Source organism: Ornithorhynchus anatinus, chromosome 12 (assembly GCF_004115215.2).
Source record: "Ornithorhynchus anatinus isolate Pmale09 chromosome 12, mOrnAna1.pri.v4, whole genome shotgun sequence".
In the NCBI taxonomy this organism is placed as follows: Eukaryota; Metazoa; Chordata; class Mammalia; order Monotremata; family Ornithorhynchidae; genus Ornithorhynchus; species Ornithorhynchus anatinus.
Window position 1 is genome coordinate 49,887,548 of NC_041739.1, and position 18,360 is coordinate 49,905,907.

The 18,360-nt window shown below is 53.3% G+C and overlaps 1 protein-coding gene across 3 annotated transcripts in view; it reads right to left on the reverse strand.

Annotated features, from left to right (window-relative positions):
• Positions 1 to 13,325, reverse strand: part of RAP1GDS1 (Rap1 GTPase-GDP dissociation stimulator 1) — an 89,639-nt gene extending 76,314 nt beyond the window's left edge. For 2 of the 3 annotated variants that reach the window (XM_029077010.2, XM_029077009.2), the window contains exon 1: positions 13,209 to 13,325. In XM_029077010.2, coding sequence (XP_028932843.1) covers positions 13,209 to 13,212 — 4 coding nt within the window. In that variant the 5' untranslated portion in view covers positions 13,213 to 13,325. The remainder of the gene's footprint in view (positions 1 to 13,208) is intronic. The other variant, XM_029077011.2, reaches the window with a different exon arrangement.
• Between the last annotated feature and the right edge of the window lie 5,035 nt (positions 13,326 to 18,360).

Genomic DNA, 18,360 nt, shown 5'->3' on the forward strand with positions numbered 1-18,360 from the left:
GCTGTGTGACCTTGGGTGAGTCACTTCACTTCTCTGGGCCTCAGTTCCTTCATCTGTCAAATGGGGATTCAGCCTGTGAGCCCCACGTGGGACAACCTGCTTACCTTGTACCTTGTACCCCGGCCCTGGCACATAGTAAGTGCTTAATAAATAGTGTAATTATCATTATTACTAATCACCTCACATGCCAGGCGGTGCTGGGGTGAATACAAAATAAACAGAAGGAATGTCGTCTCAGGTCCCCCATCTTGGTGGTGGGAGGACACACAAAAAGATCAATAAATGGGAACACTTCAAAACAAAAGACTAGAGATCATCTCTCTAGACTCTAAGCTCACCGGGGGCAGGGAACGTAAGTATCACCTTGGTTGAACTGAACTCTCCCAAGCGCTTAGTACAGCCCCGCTCTGCCACTTGTCTGCTGTGTGACCTTGGGCAAGTCACTTCACTTAATAATAATAAAGATGGTATTTGTTAAGCACTTACTATGTGCCATGCACAGTTCTAAGCGCTGGGATGTACACGAGATTATCAGGTTGTTCCACATGGGGCTCACGGTCTTAATCCCCATTTTACAGATGAGATAACTGAGGGACAGAGAAGAAAAGTGTCTTGCCCAAAGTCACACAGCTGACAAGTGATAGAGGCGGGATTAGAACCCACGAATCTTAGCGTGAGGGATTAGCGTTCTTTCCACTAGGCCATGCTACTTCTCTGTGCCTCAGTTACCTATTCCGTAAAATCAGTAAGCGCTCAATAAATGCAACCGCCTCTTCCCCTTGTCAGCTGTGTGACTGTGGGTAAGTCACTTCACTTCTCTGTGCCTCAGTTCCCTCATCTGTAAAATGGGGATGAAGAACGTGAGCCTCAGGTGGAACAACCTCATTCCCCTGTATCTACCCCAGCGCTTAGAACAGTGCTCTGCACGTAGTAAGTGCTTAACAAATACCAACAATATTATTATTACTATGACCGGTGTGACCTTCAAGCCTTATTAAAAGCTCGACTCCCCCAAGAGGCCTTCCCCAACTAAGCCCTCATCTCCTCCTTTCCCACTCCCTTCTGCAGCTCCCTTGTATTAGGATTTGCATCCTTAATTCCCCAACCCCCTTAGCCCTACAGCACCCAGGGCCATATTCGTACTTCATTTATCGTATACCAAAGTCTTTCTCCCCCTCTTGATCACTGTGGGCAAGCAACGTGTCTACCAACTCCGTTTTATTGTATTCTCCCCAAAGCGCTCAGTACCGAGCTCTGCACCCGGTAAACGCTCAAGAAATACGACTGACTGATCCGGATCTTTGTGGTTTCATTCTACACCTTTCCAAGGAGACTTCGCACAGCTGATAGGTGGCGGAGCCGGGACTAGAACCCACGACCTCTGACTCCCGAGCCCCAGCTCTTTCCACTAACTCACGCCGATGAACGGAAAGCCCGCGGAAGGACAGTTGCCCAAGCCGCCCCGGATGCCCCGGGCATCACTCCCCTGCTGGTGCAGTTTCCGAACTGGGTCGACGATGACGCCAGTGGGTTTCTGCAGACCAGACGGCGGGCAGACCCAAAAGCCAGCACTCCTTGGGGTGTCTGTTTCTTGTTATACTTTACTTTCCCAAGCGCTTAGTACAGTGCTTTGCGCACAGTAGGCGCTCAAATACAACTGGATGAATGAATGTTAAACTCCCAATAAACATGACCGGATGAATGAATGAATGAAGGATCTTATAGTCTAGAGGGGAAGTCAGACATTATGGTAAATGACAGAATCAGGAAATGGTGGAGAGTAAGAATATATAATAATAATAATAATGTTGGTATTTGTTAAGCGCTTACTTTGTGCAGGGCACTGTTCTGAGCGCTGGGGCAGATACAGGGTAATCAGGTTGTCCCACGTGAGGCTCACAGTTAATCCCCATTTTACAGATGAGGTAACTGAGGCACAGAGAAGTGAAGTGACTCGCCCACAGTCACACAGCTGACAAGTGGCAGAGCCGGGAGTCGAACCCATGACCTCTGACTCCGAAGCCCGGGCTCTTTCCACTGAGCCAAGGAGAACGATCATACTCCCCCAGTAGGCTGAAAATGTCTTCAGGGCAGGGAGCGTGTCTACCGACTGCATTATATTCCCCCGAGCAGTTAGCCCAGTGCTCCGCACGCAGTAAGTGTTCAAATACCACTGACTGATAGATGAACTTCTTAAGCGCTAACTCTGTGCCCAGCACTGGGGTAAACACAGTGCAGTCAGTGATCAATACTCTCTGAACACGGAGAGTTCAATATGACAATAAACAGACACATCCCCTACTCGCAACGAGCTTCAAGTCTAGAGGGGAGACGGACATCAACGTAAATAAATGAATAAAATTGAGCTCTTACTACGTGCAGAGCACTGTACTAAGTCCTCGGGAAGGGACCACAGAGTCAGTAGGCGCGATTCCAATCCTCAAGGAGCTTACAATCTAGTCGGGGAGGCAGACGTTGAAATGGAAATCCAAGAACTAAAATAGAAAGAGCTACTGTAACCCAAGCTTTATTCGATTTCTTTCTGAATTTTTGAGAGACTTTTAAGCTCACCCTCCACAGGCCAGATTTCACACCCTATAAAAAAAAAAAAAAAGACAGTGCTGCTTCCCAGGGAATCGGAGCCGACAATCACCCGGAAAGCGACGGGAGGAGAAAGTGCACCTCTCCCAGGAAACTGACAGATCGAAACGGGAAACGGACTCCAGCTTCGAGAATCTAAAAAGGGCTTCTCAAGACCGAAGGAGGATTCTCTCTGTCTCCTTCAGGGAGCTGGTTCATTATCATTCCATTTCGGAGGGGAGCCGGGGAGGCGCCAAGAACGGTCCCCAAATCTCATGCGCGTGCTTTCCGGGCAATGTGGCTTGGAAAAATAGGAGACGGAGGCCTGGTGAGTGTTTTCCCTGCCACTGAAAATGCCATCAGGCCGGAATAACCCAATCACTCAAATCCGTAATTACGTCCAAAACAGGTCTGCTCAGAAGCAATTACAAAGATGTGGAAAATACCGCCCGCCTCTCATCACCCGGGTGGGTTACGATTTATCGAAGACTTTAACCCCGCCATCATCTGTTCCTTTCCACTACTAACAACAGCAACAACAAAATATTATTATGATGACAGGTCTCAAATGCTTACTCTGGGCCAAGCTCTGTGCTAAGCACTGGGGTAAATAGGGGAGAGTCAGATCAGACACAGTCCCTTTCCCTCATCTCGTTGCCGATCTCTTGCCTGAAACGCCCTCCCACCTCAAATCCGAAAAACGCTGACTCTCCCCTGCTCACAGCCTTATTGAAGGCCCATCTCCTCCACGAAGCCTTCCCTGATTAAGCCCCCTTTTCCTCCTCTCCCACTCCCTTCTGCGTCACCTTCATTTGCTCCCTTTATTCATCCGCCCCACCCAGTCCCACAGCACTTACGTCCATATCTGCAATTCATTTATTTGCATTAATGTCTGCCTCCCCCCTCCCCCCTCATCGTGGGCAGAAAATGTTTCTGTTTACTGTCATCCTGTCGTCTCCCAAGTGCTTAGTAAAGTGCTCTGTACACAGTCCGTGCTCAATAAATACGACTAAATGAATGACTGAAAGGGAGAACTGATTTTTCACCCTCATTTGACAGAGGAGCAAACAGAGGCACGGAGGAGATAAGTGGATACAATTGAATAAATGAAAGGGAGAACCGGTTTAATCCTTATTTGATAGAGGAGGAAACCGAGGCACAGAGGAGAGAAGTGACTCTCCCAAGCCCACGCAGCAGGCGAGTGGAGGAGCCGGGATCAGACTGCGGGTGTCCCGACTCCCCCTCCCCACATGAGTCAGGGGTTCTTCCCCGGCCCGGGTCCCGCCGCCAGCAGCAGCCCGATGCGTTGAGATGATTGCTTGGCACGTAGTAAGCGCTTCTCAAGCACCAGGATTATTATCTGTGACTTTTGCAGAGGTACACCTCGAGGCCTCCGGGAGTCAGCATGACTCCCTCTGAGGCCGGGGCGGGCGGCTGCTTGTTTTGCTGGGAGTCTTTGGGCGAGTCGCTTCACTTCTCTGGGCCCCGGTTACCTCATCTGTAAAACGGGGATTAAATCTATTCCCTCCGATTTAGACTGTGAGGCCTGTGTGGGACGGGGTCCGTGTCCAACCCGATTATCTTGCATCTACCCCAGCACTTGGTAAAATGCCTGGCATACATTAAGCAAAATCGATCGAGCAATCGTATTTGAGCGCCTACGGCATGCAGAGCATGTACTAAGTGCTTGGGAGAGTCATTCCTTCATTCAATCGTCTTTACTGAGCGCTTTACTGTGTGCAGAGCGCTGTACAAAGCGCTTGGAAAGTACAGTTCAGCAACAGATAGAGATAATCCCCACCCAATAGTGGGCTCAAAGTCTAGAAGCGGGAAGACGGACAATAAGACGAAACAAGTGGACGGGCATCAAAAACATCAAAATAGATCAGTAGAAATACAGATTTATACACATCATGAATAAAATAAATAGAATAATAAATACGTCCAAATATACACAAGTGCTATGGGGTGGCGAAGGGGGTAGAGGAGAAGGAGGGAGTAGGGGTGATGGGGAAGGGAGGAGGAGCAGAGTCCAATATAAAAGAAGCGGTAGACACGCTCCCTGCCCACAAGGAACGCTTATCAAGTCCCCCTTTTTTCAAAAATGGTATTTGCTAAGCACTCACTCTGTGCCAGGCACTCTGCTAAGTGCAGGGGTGGATACAAGCAGATGGCTTTAGACACCGTCCCTGTCCCACGTGGGGCTCGCAGTCTCAATTTCCATTTTACGGATGAGAGCCCAGAGAAGTGCAGCGACTTGCCCCAGGTCACACAGCTGACAAGTGGCGGAGCCGGGATGAGGACTCACGGCCTTCCGGCTCCCAGGCCCGGGCTCTTTCCACCACATCACCGGAAGCATCTTTTTACCAGGTCTGCGATCTTGAACGCTTTCCCGGATCCCACTCCGCCCGCCACACTGGGGTGCACGAGACCACCGGGAGCGGTGGACTGGAAACTCGTCGAGGGCAGGGGACGCGTCTATCGACTCCGCCTTGGAGTCTTCTCCCGGGGGCTTCGTGCCGCTCGATAACTACCGGGGACTGACCGATTGATTAATCTGAGCGAAGCCATTTCATCCTTCCCTGGGCAGTCGGTCCAGTCAACACCAGAACACGGTCGAGCGCTCAGTACAGCGCTCTGCATGCAGTAAGGGCTCAAAAAGTACTACTGACTGGCTGGTCCTCTGTGGTGAGGAAACAACTGCAAGGATGGTAGCTAGGGCCCGGCCGTTAACCCATCTCCCTATTGCTCCACAGAAGAATTAACATCATCCATTAATATCCCAACTGCTTTGATTTTTTTCCCAAGTCCTTGCAAATCCTTAATAATAATAATAATAATTCTGGTATTTGTTAAGCCAGGCACTGTACTAAGCACTAGGGTGTGTATAAGCAAATTGGGTTGGACACAGTCCCTGTCCCATGTGGGGCTCCAATCTCCATCCCCATTTTACAGATGAGGAAACTGAGGCACCGAGAAGTTAAGCGACTTGCTCAAGGGCACAGAACAGACCAGTGATGGAGCCGGGATTAGAACCCAAGACCTTCTAACTCTCAGGCCCAGGCTCCATCCACTACGCCATGCTGCTTCAATCCTTCATCTCATTTTACTGGCCTTCCCCCCTCCCGGCAGCATGGCCTAAGAAAAAAGTCGGGGCCTAGCAGTCAGAGCACCTGGAATTTGGAGGAGGTTTTTTTATTATGGTTTTTTTTAAGCCCTCACTACGTGCTAGGCACTATACTAAGCAGTGGGGTAGAAACACGCTTAACAGGTTGGACACAGTCCCTGTCCCTTGTGGGGCTCACAGCCTTTATCCCCATTTTACAGATGAGGGGACTGATGCCGGGAGAAGTGAAGCGACTTGCCTAAGATCACACGGTAGACAAGTGGCGGAGCTGGGATTAGAATCCAGGTCCTTCTGACTCCCAAGCCGCTAGGCCAGGCGGCTTCCCAGCTGGTTCCTAATCCCAGCCCCGCCACTTGTCAGCTGTGAGTGTGACCTCGGCCAATTTACTGAACTTCTCTGGGCCTCAGTTCCCTCATCTTCAAATGGGGATTAAGACTTTGAGCCCCACGTGGGACAGGGACTGTGTCCAACCTGGTTATTCTGTATCTACCCCGGCACTTAATACCGTGCCTGGCACTTACTAAGCGCTTAACAAATACTATTTAAAAAAAAAAAATCCCTACAAGGTAGGGAGAGGCGGGTATTATCACTCTCACTCTGTAGATGGGGAAGTTCAGGCAACGTGGTCTAGTGGAAAGCGCAGAGTACGGAGGATCTTGTTTTGTTCTGTTTTGCTTTGCTGTCCGTCTCCCCCGTTTAGACCGTGAGCCCGTTAATGGGCAGGGATTGCCTTTATCCGTTGCCGAACTGTACATTCCAAACGCTTAGTACGGTGCTCCGCACACAGTAAGCGCTCAATAAATACTATTGAATGAATGAAATTCTGGCTCCAGAACAGACCTGCTGGATGCCCAGACTAAGCCTCCCTCTCCTCTTCCCCTTCTCCCTTCTGCATCTCCCTGGCTCGCTTCCTTCATCCTCCCTCTCGCCCAGCCCCACAGCACTTATGTCCATCTCTGTCATTTATTTATTCGAGTAAATATACTAATATCTCTCCCCCCCTCCGGACTGTGAGCTCGTTGTGGGCAGGGAATATGTCTGTCTCCCAAGCGCTTAAATTCATTGCTTGGCACACAGTAAGTGCTCAATAAATGCGACTGAATGAACGAATGCCCTTGGGTAAGTCACTCTCTGGGTCGTTCTTCTCCTCCGTAAAAAGAGAATAAAAAGCCTGCTCTCCCTGCTCCCTTGTGGGATCGTGTCCCATCCGATTACCTTGCAAATCCTCCAGTGTTTAGCACAGAGTACACCCTTAACGAATACCGTCGCAGTCAGGGTGAGAAGCAGCCTGGCTCGGTGGAAAGCGCACGGGGCTGGGTATCAGGAGACCCGGGTCCCCACTTTCCTCCCGTGCATCCACAGGCCAATCGCTTAAATGCCAGTGCCTCGGTTTCCTCATCCGTACAGTGCGGATTCGAAGGCTGCTCTCCCTCCTATTCAAACCGTGACTGACCTGATCATCTCTTATCTAACCCAGAGCTTAGCTCAGCACGGCACCTAATCGACACCGCGGTGATTACCCCCACCCCCCACCGACCCCCTGCTAGGCTAGGGAGGGGTCCTTCATCCTCTGCGGACGCCAGGGAACCCAGCACTTCGGACACCCCTCCGGAGCTCACGGGCGACGCACGACTCCGGCTGTTTCCTCTCCGTGTCCGCTAAGACGTGACGGTGCAAATTACCGGCCGCGGCTTCGGCTACAATCCTTGGAAGATGTTGAGTCCGTGGCCAAGCAGCTCTGCTCTGCTCCGGGCGATCCTGCCTCTGGCAGGGCCCTTCAACTATAATAATAATAATGATGTATCTGTTAAGCACTTACTATGCGCCAAGCACCATCCTAAGCGCTGGGGTCGATACAAGGTAATCGGGTTGTCCCACGTGGGGCTCACAGTCTTCATCCCCATTTTACACACGAGGTAACTGAGGCACAGAGAAGTGAAGTGACTTGACTCCGCTGATAAGGGGCGGAGCCAGGATCAGAACCCACGACATCGGGCTCCCAAGCCCGGGCTCTTTCCACTATGCCACGCTGCTTCTCAATACGCTATTCTGATCAGTCCTTTTGGGCTCAAAGCCTGCGTTCGTCCCAGATTCGCAGAAAGAAGTCACCATCCTCTATGAACGCCTCTCCCAGAATACCTCCTAGCTCAAAGGTATTTACTGAGCGCTTAGTGTGTGCAGGGCACTGCATTAAGCGCCTGGGAGAGGACGATACAGCAATAAACGGACACATTCCCCGCCCACGACGAGCTCGCGGTCTATGTACATAAATGCTGTGGGGCTGGGAGGGGGGAATGAATGAAGGGAGCAGATGAGGGCGACGCAGAAGCGAATGGGAAGAGTGGAGTTCAGTCAGGGTAGGCCTCTGGGAGGAGATGGGCCTACGATAAGATTTTGAAAGGGGGGGAGAGTCATTGTCTGTGGGATAGGAGGGCGTTCCAGGCCACAGGCAGGACATGGACAAAGGGTCGGCGGCGAGAGAGAGGAGACGGAGGCAGAGGAAGTAGGTTGGCCTTAGAGGGGTGAGGTGTGCGGGCTGAGTTGTGGCAGGACAGCAGCCAAGAGAGGTAGGTAGCCCAGGCACGGAAAAGGCCAACTGGGCCACAGATCCCTCACGACATATGGACCCGGCTGGGATTTTACTCCCGAGCCCTCCGGAGGGTCAGTTAACTGAGTCCCGCCATCTCAGTGCGGAAAATCCACCTTGGACCTAATAGCGCCCGGATGCCAAATGTCCCTTCGGGGCCCGACCTCGCCCAGACAACACGGAAGGGAAGAAAGGGAAATCTGAGAGCAAAACACCCCGACGCTGAGAATATTCTCCTCATAAATCTGTGCAGAGAACAGCTTGGGTCATCCCACGTCCAACGCGGAGCGGAGCTTCCCAGAACACTGGCGGCAGCTCCGTCTGTGGGATTACAATTTCGCTTCATGCTCAAATCGGTGAGGTACAAGGGAGGAGAGAGAACAGGGGCATGGCTGATTTTTTTTTTTTTAAGGCGAAAGAATAAACCAAAGAACCATAGGCCAAAAGGAAAACAGAAATCATTATCCTCTAACAGGAACGCACACCATGAGAAGGTCTTCAAAAGAGCAATCGTTATTTCTTCAGAGGATATATTAATAGTAGCAAAAAATTACTCTCTATCAGAAGGGTGCTTCCCGCCCGCGAGGTGTGCACGAATCTCTTTTCACCGGTAGGGAAAATGATCTTTCCGCGTTTCTGTTTTCACTGGTATAGGACCCTCCGAATTTCACATTCGTCCTCTCCGGCTAGGAAGAACAGCAAAGATGGAGGAATCCGAGTAATAAAAATAACAATGATGATAGTAATAGGAGTGGTATTTGTTAAGCACAAACTACACGCCAAGCACAGTAAGCGCTGGGGTGGAAAAAAGATCAGCAGGTCCCACAGTCGAAGTAATAATAATTACGGGATCGGTCAAGCGCTTACGAACCGTCATTTTGCAGTTGAGGGAACCGAGGCACAGAGGTGCCACGCGGCTTGCCCAAGGCCAAAGAGCTGACGAGAGACGGAGCCGGGATCAGAACCCAGAAGAGGGGTCAAAACCGTGGGTTTCCTCTCAGGCGTCTGGTCTCCCCTGCCATTTTCAAAGCCGCAGAGCTCCGGCCGTGGATTTCTCTCCCTCGACTCCTTCCCTTCCCCATATCCCTCTCCCGCTCCAGAGGTCTGACCACCACGCTCATCTCTACCACTTCTCTCCCTCTTCACGCGTGTCCTCGGGGAGATAGGCTGATTCAACCGCTCATTCAGTGATTTATTTTGATCACTCTTTGTCAATCCCTTCACCTCTGTCTACGGGTCACTCGCCCGTTTTGAGGGCGAGCTGCTGAATGCGGGGCTCTGCGCTCCAGAAATCCCGCCGATCGAACCTCTCAAATGCCTGGCACGAGGTGGGCGCTCAACCGATCCCACTGATGGATCGCTTGAACCTCCCGAGAGCCGAGCACGGTCCGACGCGCACAGCGGGAGCTCCCTACGTAAGGCGGAGACCCGGGCCCAGAGAGGAGGTTTTCGGCGTCTGCGTCGGAGGCCCGTTGGGTCGCCTGATCTCAGGAAAAGAATCGCTGGAGATTTCTGAATCCCAGCTAGGTCGTGGAGACGGGGCTGTGGGACGTGAAAATCATCCCCTGGGTCCTCGCAGACACGCACGCGAGTGGACACGGGGAACTAAGGAAGGGGAAAGTTTCAATCAAGTTCAAAGAGATTTCGGGAGCATCGCCCGCAGGAGATTAAAAGATGCAGAGTCATTATGTCCGCTCTCCCGAGCCTACGGCAACGGCCGCCCTCCTGGCCGAGGGCTCTGCGGAGGTCGCGGGTACCTTCGTGTCCCTGGCCGCTTGTAGCCCCCCACTCCCCCCCACCGAGTCCTGGGGGTCAGCTCAAGGGCGGACAACACCAGGGGCCCCGCCCCCATTTAAGAATCTGCCCGTTCCTCCGTCCCCACCGAAAACCGTTCGGCCGGACTTCATCCCCCGCCGCTCGCCCGGGGCCCGGAGACGGTCTTCACTTTCCAAACCTCACATCCTCCAAGTCCAGGCCCGACAAATAATAATAATAATACTGGTGGTATTTGTTAAACCCTTACCATGTGCCAAGCACTGTTCTAAGCACTGGGGGGGGGGGGGGAGGGACACAAGGTGATCAGGTTGTCCCACGTGGGGCTCCGGGTTTTAATCCCCATTTTCCAGGTGAGGTCACTGAGGGCCAGAGAAGTGAAGTGACTTGCCCAAAGTCACACAGCTGGCAAGCGGCGGAGCCGGGATTAGAACCCACGACCTCTGATTCCCAACCCCGGGGCTCTTTCCCCTGAGCCACGACGGCAGGAGGGAGAGCGGCAGGAATTTCAGGAAAAGCGGAGCGGTCGACCCCGGCCTTCTATTCCTTTAGGCGGCTGATGTTCCCCGATGCCTCGCACCGGTGAGGGAGGATTCTCCTTCTGGAGGATCCATCTTACGTTAAATCCATTTTACGGGGTTACGGCCCCTTTCTGGAGAAATTCGGGAGACGGTTTCCTGCCCAGCTATCGCTTCATCACCTTTGGAGTTCAATCCTCACCACGGTCAGTTTTAAGGAAACAATAAATAATCATGGTATTTGTTAAGCACATACTTTGTGCCAGGCGCTGTACTAAGCACTGGGGTGGATAGAAGCAAATCGGGTTGGACACAGCCCCTGTCCCACGTGGGGCTCACAGTCTCCATCCCCATTTGACAGATGAGGGAACTGAGGCCCAGAGAAGTGAAGCGCCTTGCCCAAAGTCAACCCGCAGACAAGTGGCGGAGCCGGGATTAGAATCCACGACCTGGCAGTATGAAATGGCATTGGTCCGTTCATTCATTCAATTCAACCGTATTTAGTGAGCGCTCACAGTGTGCAGAGCACTGTACTATGCGCTCGGCAAGTACAATATCGCAATAAAGAGAAACGATCCCTGCCCACGACGAGCTCACTGTCTAGAGGGTGTCTCTAAGGTCCCAAGGAGAGAAGCAGCGTGGCTTAGTGGGAAGAGCAAAGGCTCGGGAGTCCGAGGTCATGGGTTCTAATGCCGACTCCACCCTGATCAGCCGTGGGACTTTGGGCAAGTCACTTGACTTTCTCTGTGCCTCAGTTACCTCATCTGTAAAAGGGGGATTAAGACTGTGAGCCCCACGTGGGACCACCTGATCACCTACTGCAGCACTCGGAACAGAGCCTGGCACACGGTAAGCGCTTAACATATACCATAATAATAATGATTATAATTGATTTTTCTTTGGGAGGGTGGGTCCGACGGGCCGGATGTGTTCGTTCTTTACGGAGGACTCTTATCAATCTGCTCCCTAGCGCTCATCCTGCCGAAAATACGGGGACAACAAGTACCCCTATGGAACTAAAAGCCTCTCTCGTGGTCCCGGAGGCGGCCTAAAGCAGGTGGCTCACCACGGCCGACAGGAGGGCCTTTGTTTTCTATCCCTCCCAGAAGCCGCCTCTTCCCTCCGCCCCGGGGGCGGCTTCTTGGTCCTGACGTGAACCAAACCGGGGGCTCCTCTCTCTCCGCCGCTCCGGACTCGGGGTAAACCCCACCTCACTCATTCAGGTGGAGGAGACCTCCGGCTTGGAGTGAGGGAAGGCGGGAAAGGCCCAGGTGAGGTCCGGCCGAGTAAGTGAGGCATCAGGGCTGGAGCAGGTGAGGATTACCGACGGCCACGGGGGAGTTCGGCGGGGGCTCAAAGCACTCTACCTGCCGATTTTTCGAGGGGCGCCACCCTCTTGCTTCTAGATCCGCCGGCGTCAAGGGGCGACCGTGCCCGGCGCCCGGTAAACGCTTAACATATGCCACGATTATTTGAAACGATGCTCCGGGACTCGGGGAGGGGAGACGTGAACCCCAGGAAGTTGGGGAAGGGGGAAGAGGCGACCGGGAAAGAAAAAGAGACTGGCCACTGTCCATCCGGGCCAGATGGCCACGCTTCGGAGGATGACGACGACCGGGGGATTTGGTAAGCACGTCCCTCCGTGCCGCACACTGTGCTGGGTGCCGGGGGGGGGGAAAACCCGGGTGGGTCACGGTCCCTGGTCCCCCGTGGGGCTTCCAGTTTGGGGGAGCGGGAGAGTGGGGAAGGAGGTGAGCGTGGCAGAGGGGATGGGCGCCCCGGCCCGGAGCGGGCCAGTGTGCCCTGACCGGTGGCCTGCTTGTCTTATGTGTCTGCCTGCCTGGTTCTGGGGTCTCTCTGGGGGGGAGAGAAGAGAAAGAAGGAAAGGGGGGGCGGTTCCTCCCTGCTCCTGCCTCCCCCGTCTCTCTCCCACCTCTTGCACTCTGCAAGCCCCCTCTCACCCCTTGCCCTCTGCAAGCCCACCTCCTGCCCCTTGTATTTTGCAAACCCACCCTCCACCACTTGCCCTCTGCAACCCCCCCCCCCCCCCAGAAAGCCCCCCCCCCCCCCCCCCGGCCCACATACACACCAGCCCTCCACCCTCAGCCCGGGGACAGAGACCGAGTCCCTGAGGTTTCGGGGACAAGTTGCATGAATTGGCCCGGGGTGGGGGTGGGGGATAAGGAGGGCAGGGTCTGCAGTGGTCACAGAACCGGCTCCCGGCAAGCAGATGCATTAGGGGCGAGAGGCTACAGCCTGATGGAAGAGGGGATGAGATGGGGATGGGGATGAGGATGGGATGAGGATGGGTTGGGGACGGGGATGGGACGGGGAGGGGGATGGGACGGGGAGGGGGATGGGACGGGAAGGGGGACGGGAAAGGGAGGGGGATAGGAAAGGGAGGGGGATGGAGATGGGATGGGGAGGGAGGTGAGATGGGGAGGGGGGAGGAGATGGGATGGGGGGATGGGATGGAAATGGGGTGGGGATGGGATGGAGATGATGGGATAGGGATGGGATGGAGATGATAGGATGGGGATGGGATGGAGACGATGGGGATGGGATGGAGATGATGGGGATGGGATGGGGATGGGGGGAAGGGGCGGGGTCCGGGGTGACTTACCCATGTTGGCGGCGGGGGGGCGGGGGGCGGCTGGTGTCCGGGGGGTCCGCTCCTCCCCGCTCCCGCTCTTCCTCCTCCTGGCCCGCAGCCGGGGAGGCCCAACCGGGCCGAGCCGAGCCGGGCCGAGCCGGGCCGAGCCGAGCCGAGCCGGGCCGAGCAGCGGCGGCGGCGGCAGCAGCAGCAGCAGCAGCAGGCGGGGGAGAGGGGCGGGGCGGGGCCGAGCCGAGCGGGGCCGAACCCCAGCCGAGCCCGAACCCAACCCGAGCCGGGAGCCGAGCCCGAGCCGAGCCCGAGCCGAGCCCCAGCCGAGCCCCAGCCGAGCGGGCCCGAACCCCAGCCGAGCCCGAGCCGGGAGCGGAGCGATGCCGGCCCGAGCGCACGGAGCTTCCTCCTTGGCGCCCCGCCCAACACGGGACCGCTACTGAGCATGCCCAGGGCCGGAGGGGAGGGGGGGGAGAGGGGGCGGGGCCTCCGCGAGACACGCCCCTCCCCCGCCCCTTCCCGCCTGTCACTCACGCACTCGTCCAGTCATTCTGTCACTCACTGTCAGTCATTCAGTCAGTCACTCAGTTATTCCATCAGGCAGTCATTGTCAGTCAGTCATTCAGTCAGCCATTGTCATTCATTGTCATTCATTCATTCACTTAGTCACTCAATCATTCAGTCATTGTCATTCATTCAGTCAGTCACTCAGTCATTCAGCCATTGTCATGCATTCATTCACTCAGTCACTCAGTCATTCAGTCATTGTCATTCATTCATTCACTCAGTCACTCAGTCATTGTCATGCATTCATTCACTCAGTCACTCAGTCATTCAGCCATTGTCATTCATGCATTCACTTAGTCACTTGGTCACTCAGTCATTGTCATTCATTCAGTCAGTCATTGTCAGTCAGTCATTGCCATTCATTCATTCAGTCAGTCATTGTCATTCATTCAGTCAGTCAGTCAGTCATTGTCAGTCACTGTCATTCATTCAGTCAGTCAGTCAATTAGTCATTTATTTAGTCAGTCAATCAGTCAGTCAGTCAGTCATTGTCAGTCAGTCGATCATTGTCAGTCAGTCGATCATTCAGTCAGTCAGTCGATTGTATTTCTTCAGCACTTACTGTGTGCAGAGCACTGCATTAAGCCCTTGGGAGAGGACAATACAACAATAAGCAGACCCATTCCCTGCCCACAACGGGTTTACAGTCTGGGGATGCGGGGGAGGCAGACATCGATAGAAATGAACAAGATGACAGATGGGGACATAAGCGCTGTGGGGCGGGGAGAGGCCAGAAGAGCGAAGGGAGCCGGTCGGGGCGACGCAGAAGGGACGAGGAGAGGAGGAGGAGGGGGGCGTCAGTCAGGGAAGGCCTCTCGGAGGAGGTGGGCCTTCAGTAAGGCTTTGAAGAGGGGAGAGAGGGCCGGTCCGGTGGATTCGAGGGGGGAGGGCGTTTCGGGCCGGAGGTAGGACGGGGCCAGGGGTCGGAGGAGAGACGGGAGAGACGGAGGCCCAGGGAGGAGGTGAGCGGCACCAGAGGAGCGGAGTGTGCGGGGTTGGGTTGTAGAAGGAGAGAAGGGAGGTGAGGTAGGAGGAGGCGAGGGGATGGAGGGCTCTAAAGCCCTTAGTGAGGAGTTTTTCTTTGATATGGAGGTGGATGGGCAACCACCGGAGACTTTTGAGGAGGGGCGTGACATGTCCTGAACGTTTCTGTAGAAAGATGATCCATTCATTCAGTTGTATTTATTGAGCACTTACTGTATGCAGAGCACTGTACTAAGTGCTTGGAACGTACAATTTGGCAACAGATAGACACCATCCCTGCCCAACAACAGGCTCACAGTCTAAAATTCATTCATTCATCCAATAGTATTTATTGGGTGCTTACTACATGCACAGCACTGTACTAAGCGCTTGGAATGGACAATTCGGCAACAGATAGAGACCATCTCTGCCCAACAACAGGCTCACAGTCTAAAATTCATTCATTTATCCAACAGTATTTATTGGGCGCTTACTATGTGCAGAGCACTGTACTAAGCTCTTGGAATGCACAATCTGGCAACAGATAGAGACCACAGTCTAATCGGGGGAGACAGATGGCAGAGCAAAACAGAATAAGACAAAAACAAAGTAGGCAGGCATCGGTACCATCAAAATCGATAAATAGAATCATAGATATAGACACATCATTAATAAAATAGAGTAATAAATATGTAAAAATATACACCAGTATAGCAGAGTGAAGTATGGACTGGAGTGGGGAGAGTGAAGGAGACAAGATCCCTACCCTCAGGAAGCAAACCTTCCACTAGATACGTGGCGTAGCGCATAGGGCCTAGGCCTGGGAGCCAGAAGGACCTGGGTTCTAACCCCAGCTCCGCCACTTGTCTGCTGTGTGACCTTGGGCAAGTCGCTTCACTTCTCTGGGCCTCAGTTCCCTCACCTGTACAATGGGGATGGAGACTGTGAGCCCCACAGAGGACAGGGACTGTGTCCAACCCCATTTGCTCGTCTCCACCCCAGCGCTTAGAAGAGCGCCTGGCACACAGTAAGCACTTAGCAAACACCACGATTATTATCATTATTATTCTCCCTGCGGGGGGTTGGGGGACGACGACAGTGGAATCCTCTCAATCAGTGGTATTTATTGAGCGCTTACTACGTGCAGAGCACCGTTCTAAGCGGCGGGAGAGGGCGATACAAGAGAATTAGCCGACACGTTCCCTGCCCATAAGGAGCTGACCTCCAATTCTGACCCCCACTCCCTGCACTGCCCCCCTCCTCCACCTAATAAAAATAACAATGATGGGATTTGTTAAACACTATGTGCCAAACACTGAGCTAAATGCTACATCTCTTCCAAGGGGCTTCCCGGACTGAGCCCCGCTTTTCCTCATCTCCCCCTCCCTTCTGCGTCGCCGTGATTTGCTCCCTTCGCTCTTCCCCCGTCCCAGCCCCGCACCGCTTTTGTCCATATCTGTCATTTTATTTATTGTATCGACGTCTGTCTCTACCCTCCTCTAGACTGTCAGCTCGCTGCGGGCAGGTGTTTCAACCCCATTTTACAAATGAAGAATCTAAAGCCCAGAGAAGTTAAATGACCCGACCCAGGGTCACACGGAGAGCAAACGAGGATGCCGGGATGACAATCCACACAGCCCGGCCCGGGGAATTCACCACGGGCCTGGGCATCAGAATAATAATTATAATAATTGTAGTATTTGTGAAGTGCTTACCGTGTCCTGGCATTTTACTAAGTACTGGGGTAGATACAAGGAAATCGGGTTAGACACAGTCCCTGTCCCACACGGGGCTCGCAGTCTTAATCCTCATTTTACAGATGAGGAAACTGAGGCACGGGGAAGCGAAGTGACTCGCTCAAATTCCCACAGCAGACAAGTGGCAGAGCCGGGTTTAGAACCCACGACCTTCCGACTCCCTGGCCCGTGCTCTATCCGCGACACCACGCTGCTCCGCTCCTTGTCTGCTGTGTGACTTTGGGAAATCACTTCACTTCTCTGGGCTTGAGTTCTCTCATCTGTAGAATGGGGATTAAGACGGTGAGCCTCAGAAGGTCATGGGTTCTAATCCCAGATCCTCCACTTGTCTGCTGTGTGACCTTGAGCAAGTCACTTCACCACTCTGGGCCTCAGTTTCCTCATCTGTAAAATGGTGACTTTGAGCCCCACGAGGGACAGGGACTCTGTCCGTCCCGATTTGCCTGTATCCACTGGAGCGCTTAGCACACTGTCTGGCACAAAGTAAGCACTTGACAAATGCCACAATTATTATTATTACTTAACTTCTCCGTGCCTCAGTTACCTCATCTGTAAAAAAAATGGGATTAAGAGTATAATCACAATGAGGGACAGGGACTGTGTCCAACGTGACTAACTTGTATCTGCCCCAGCATTTAGAACAGTGCTAGGCACATAATCAGCACTTAACAAGTACCACAAACATTCCCTCTCATCCTTCTTAAAGCACAATAACCCCAACTGGGCGTGGACTCTATAATAAATATATTATTCGAATAAGATATCGTTATGAATATATAATAATATAAGCAAAACTGAATAGATATTTTAATAAAAAAATATTTATTTATAAATAAATCAAAATAAATATATTATACTATAACAATAAAATCTGGCCACTGCAGAGTTCCCCTCTCAGGGAGGCACCCGGAGAGTTTCCAGTCGTCTACCAGTGTCGGCTACGGGAGGGAGAGTCGAGGGGAGGCCTGTCCTTTCCGTTCCTAGCTTGGCCGGTGGCTAGCGAGTGGAAGGCCACCGGCTACAAGTCAAAACTCCCCCGTGCCGGGCAGCGGCGGCCCGGGAGAGAGTCGAGGACGGAGACTCGAGTTTACCGCTTGAAAGGAGGCGATGGTAAATAACTGCCGGATTTTTCCCAAGAAAAGTCTGCGGATCCACTTCCGGAAGGATGGCAGACGGAGAGCGGGGCCTTCTGGCAGGGATGCGTCCGTGGCGTCGCTGTGGGCCGGAGACGACTCGACGGCACGAGACAAGACCGCAGAGCTCCTTCTCAGCTCTTGCACGTCAAATTTACGAGGACGCCCCGATTGTTCTCACCCACGACCTTCACAGCCGTGTGCTGCGGGTGCAGAGTGTTTGCGGCGGTGACCGATTCCGTGCGTTCCTTTATGAGTAAGAGCGTGTGGGTGGGGGCGTCCCCTGGTTGTATGCAGGCCCCGGTGGTCCGTTTCCGTGTCTCTATAACACGCTCGGCTTTTGGGTTTTCTCCCGGTTTTCCCCCTCTCAGAGAGTGGTACCATCCATCGGTACCGGAAGCCGCGTGGCCTAGCGGAGAGAGTCCGGGCCTGGGAGTCAGAAGGTCGTGGGTTCTAATCCCGGCTCGGCCACTTGTCCTCTGTGCGACCTGCAGCAAGTCACTTCATTTCTCTGGGCCTCAGTTACCTCGGCTGGAAAATGGAGATGAAATCTGTGAGGCCCAGGTGGGACAGAGACCGAGTCCAACCCGATCTGCCTCTATCCACCCCAGTGCTAAGTACAGTGCACAGAAGCGCTTAACAAGCACCGCAGTTATTATTTCTTTTAAAATGCGGTAGTCGTATTCATTCATTCAATAGTACTCATTGAGCGCTTACTAGGTGCAGAGCACCGTACTAAGCGCTTGGAAT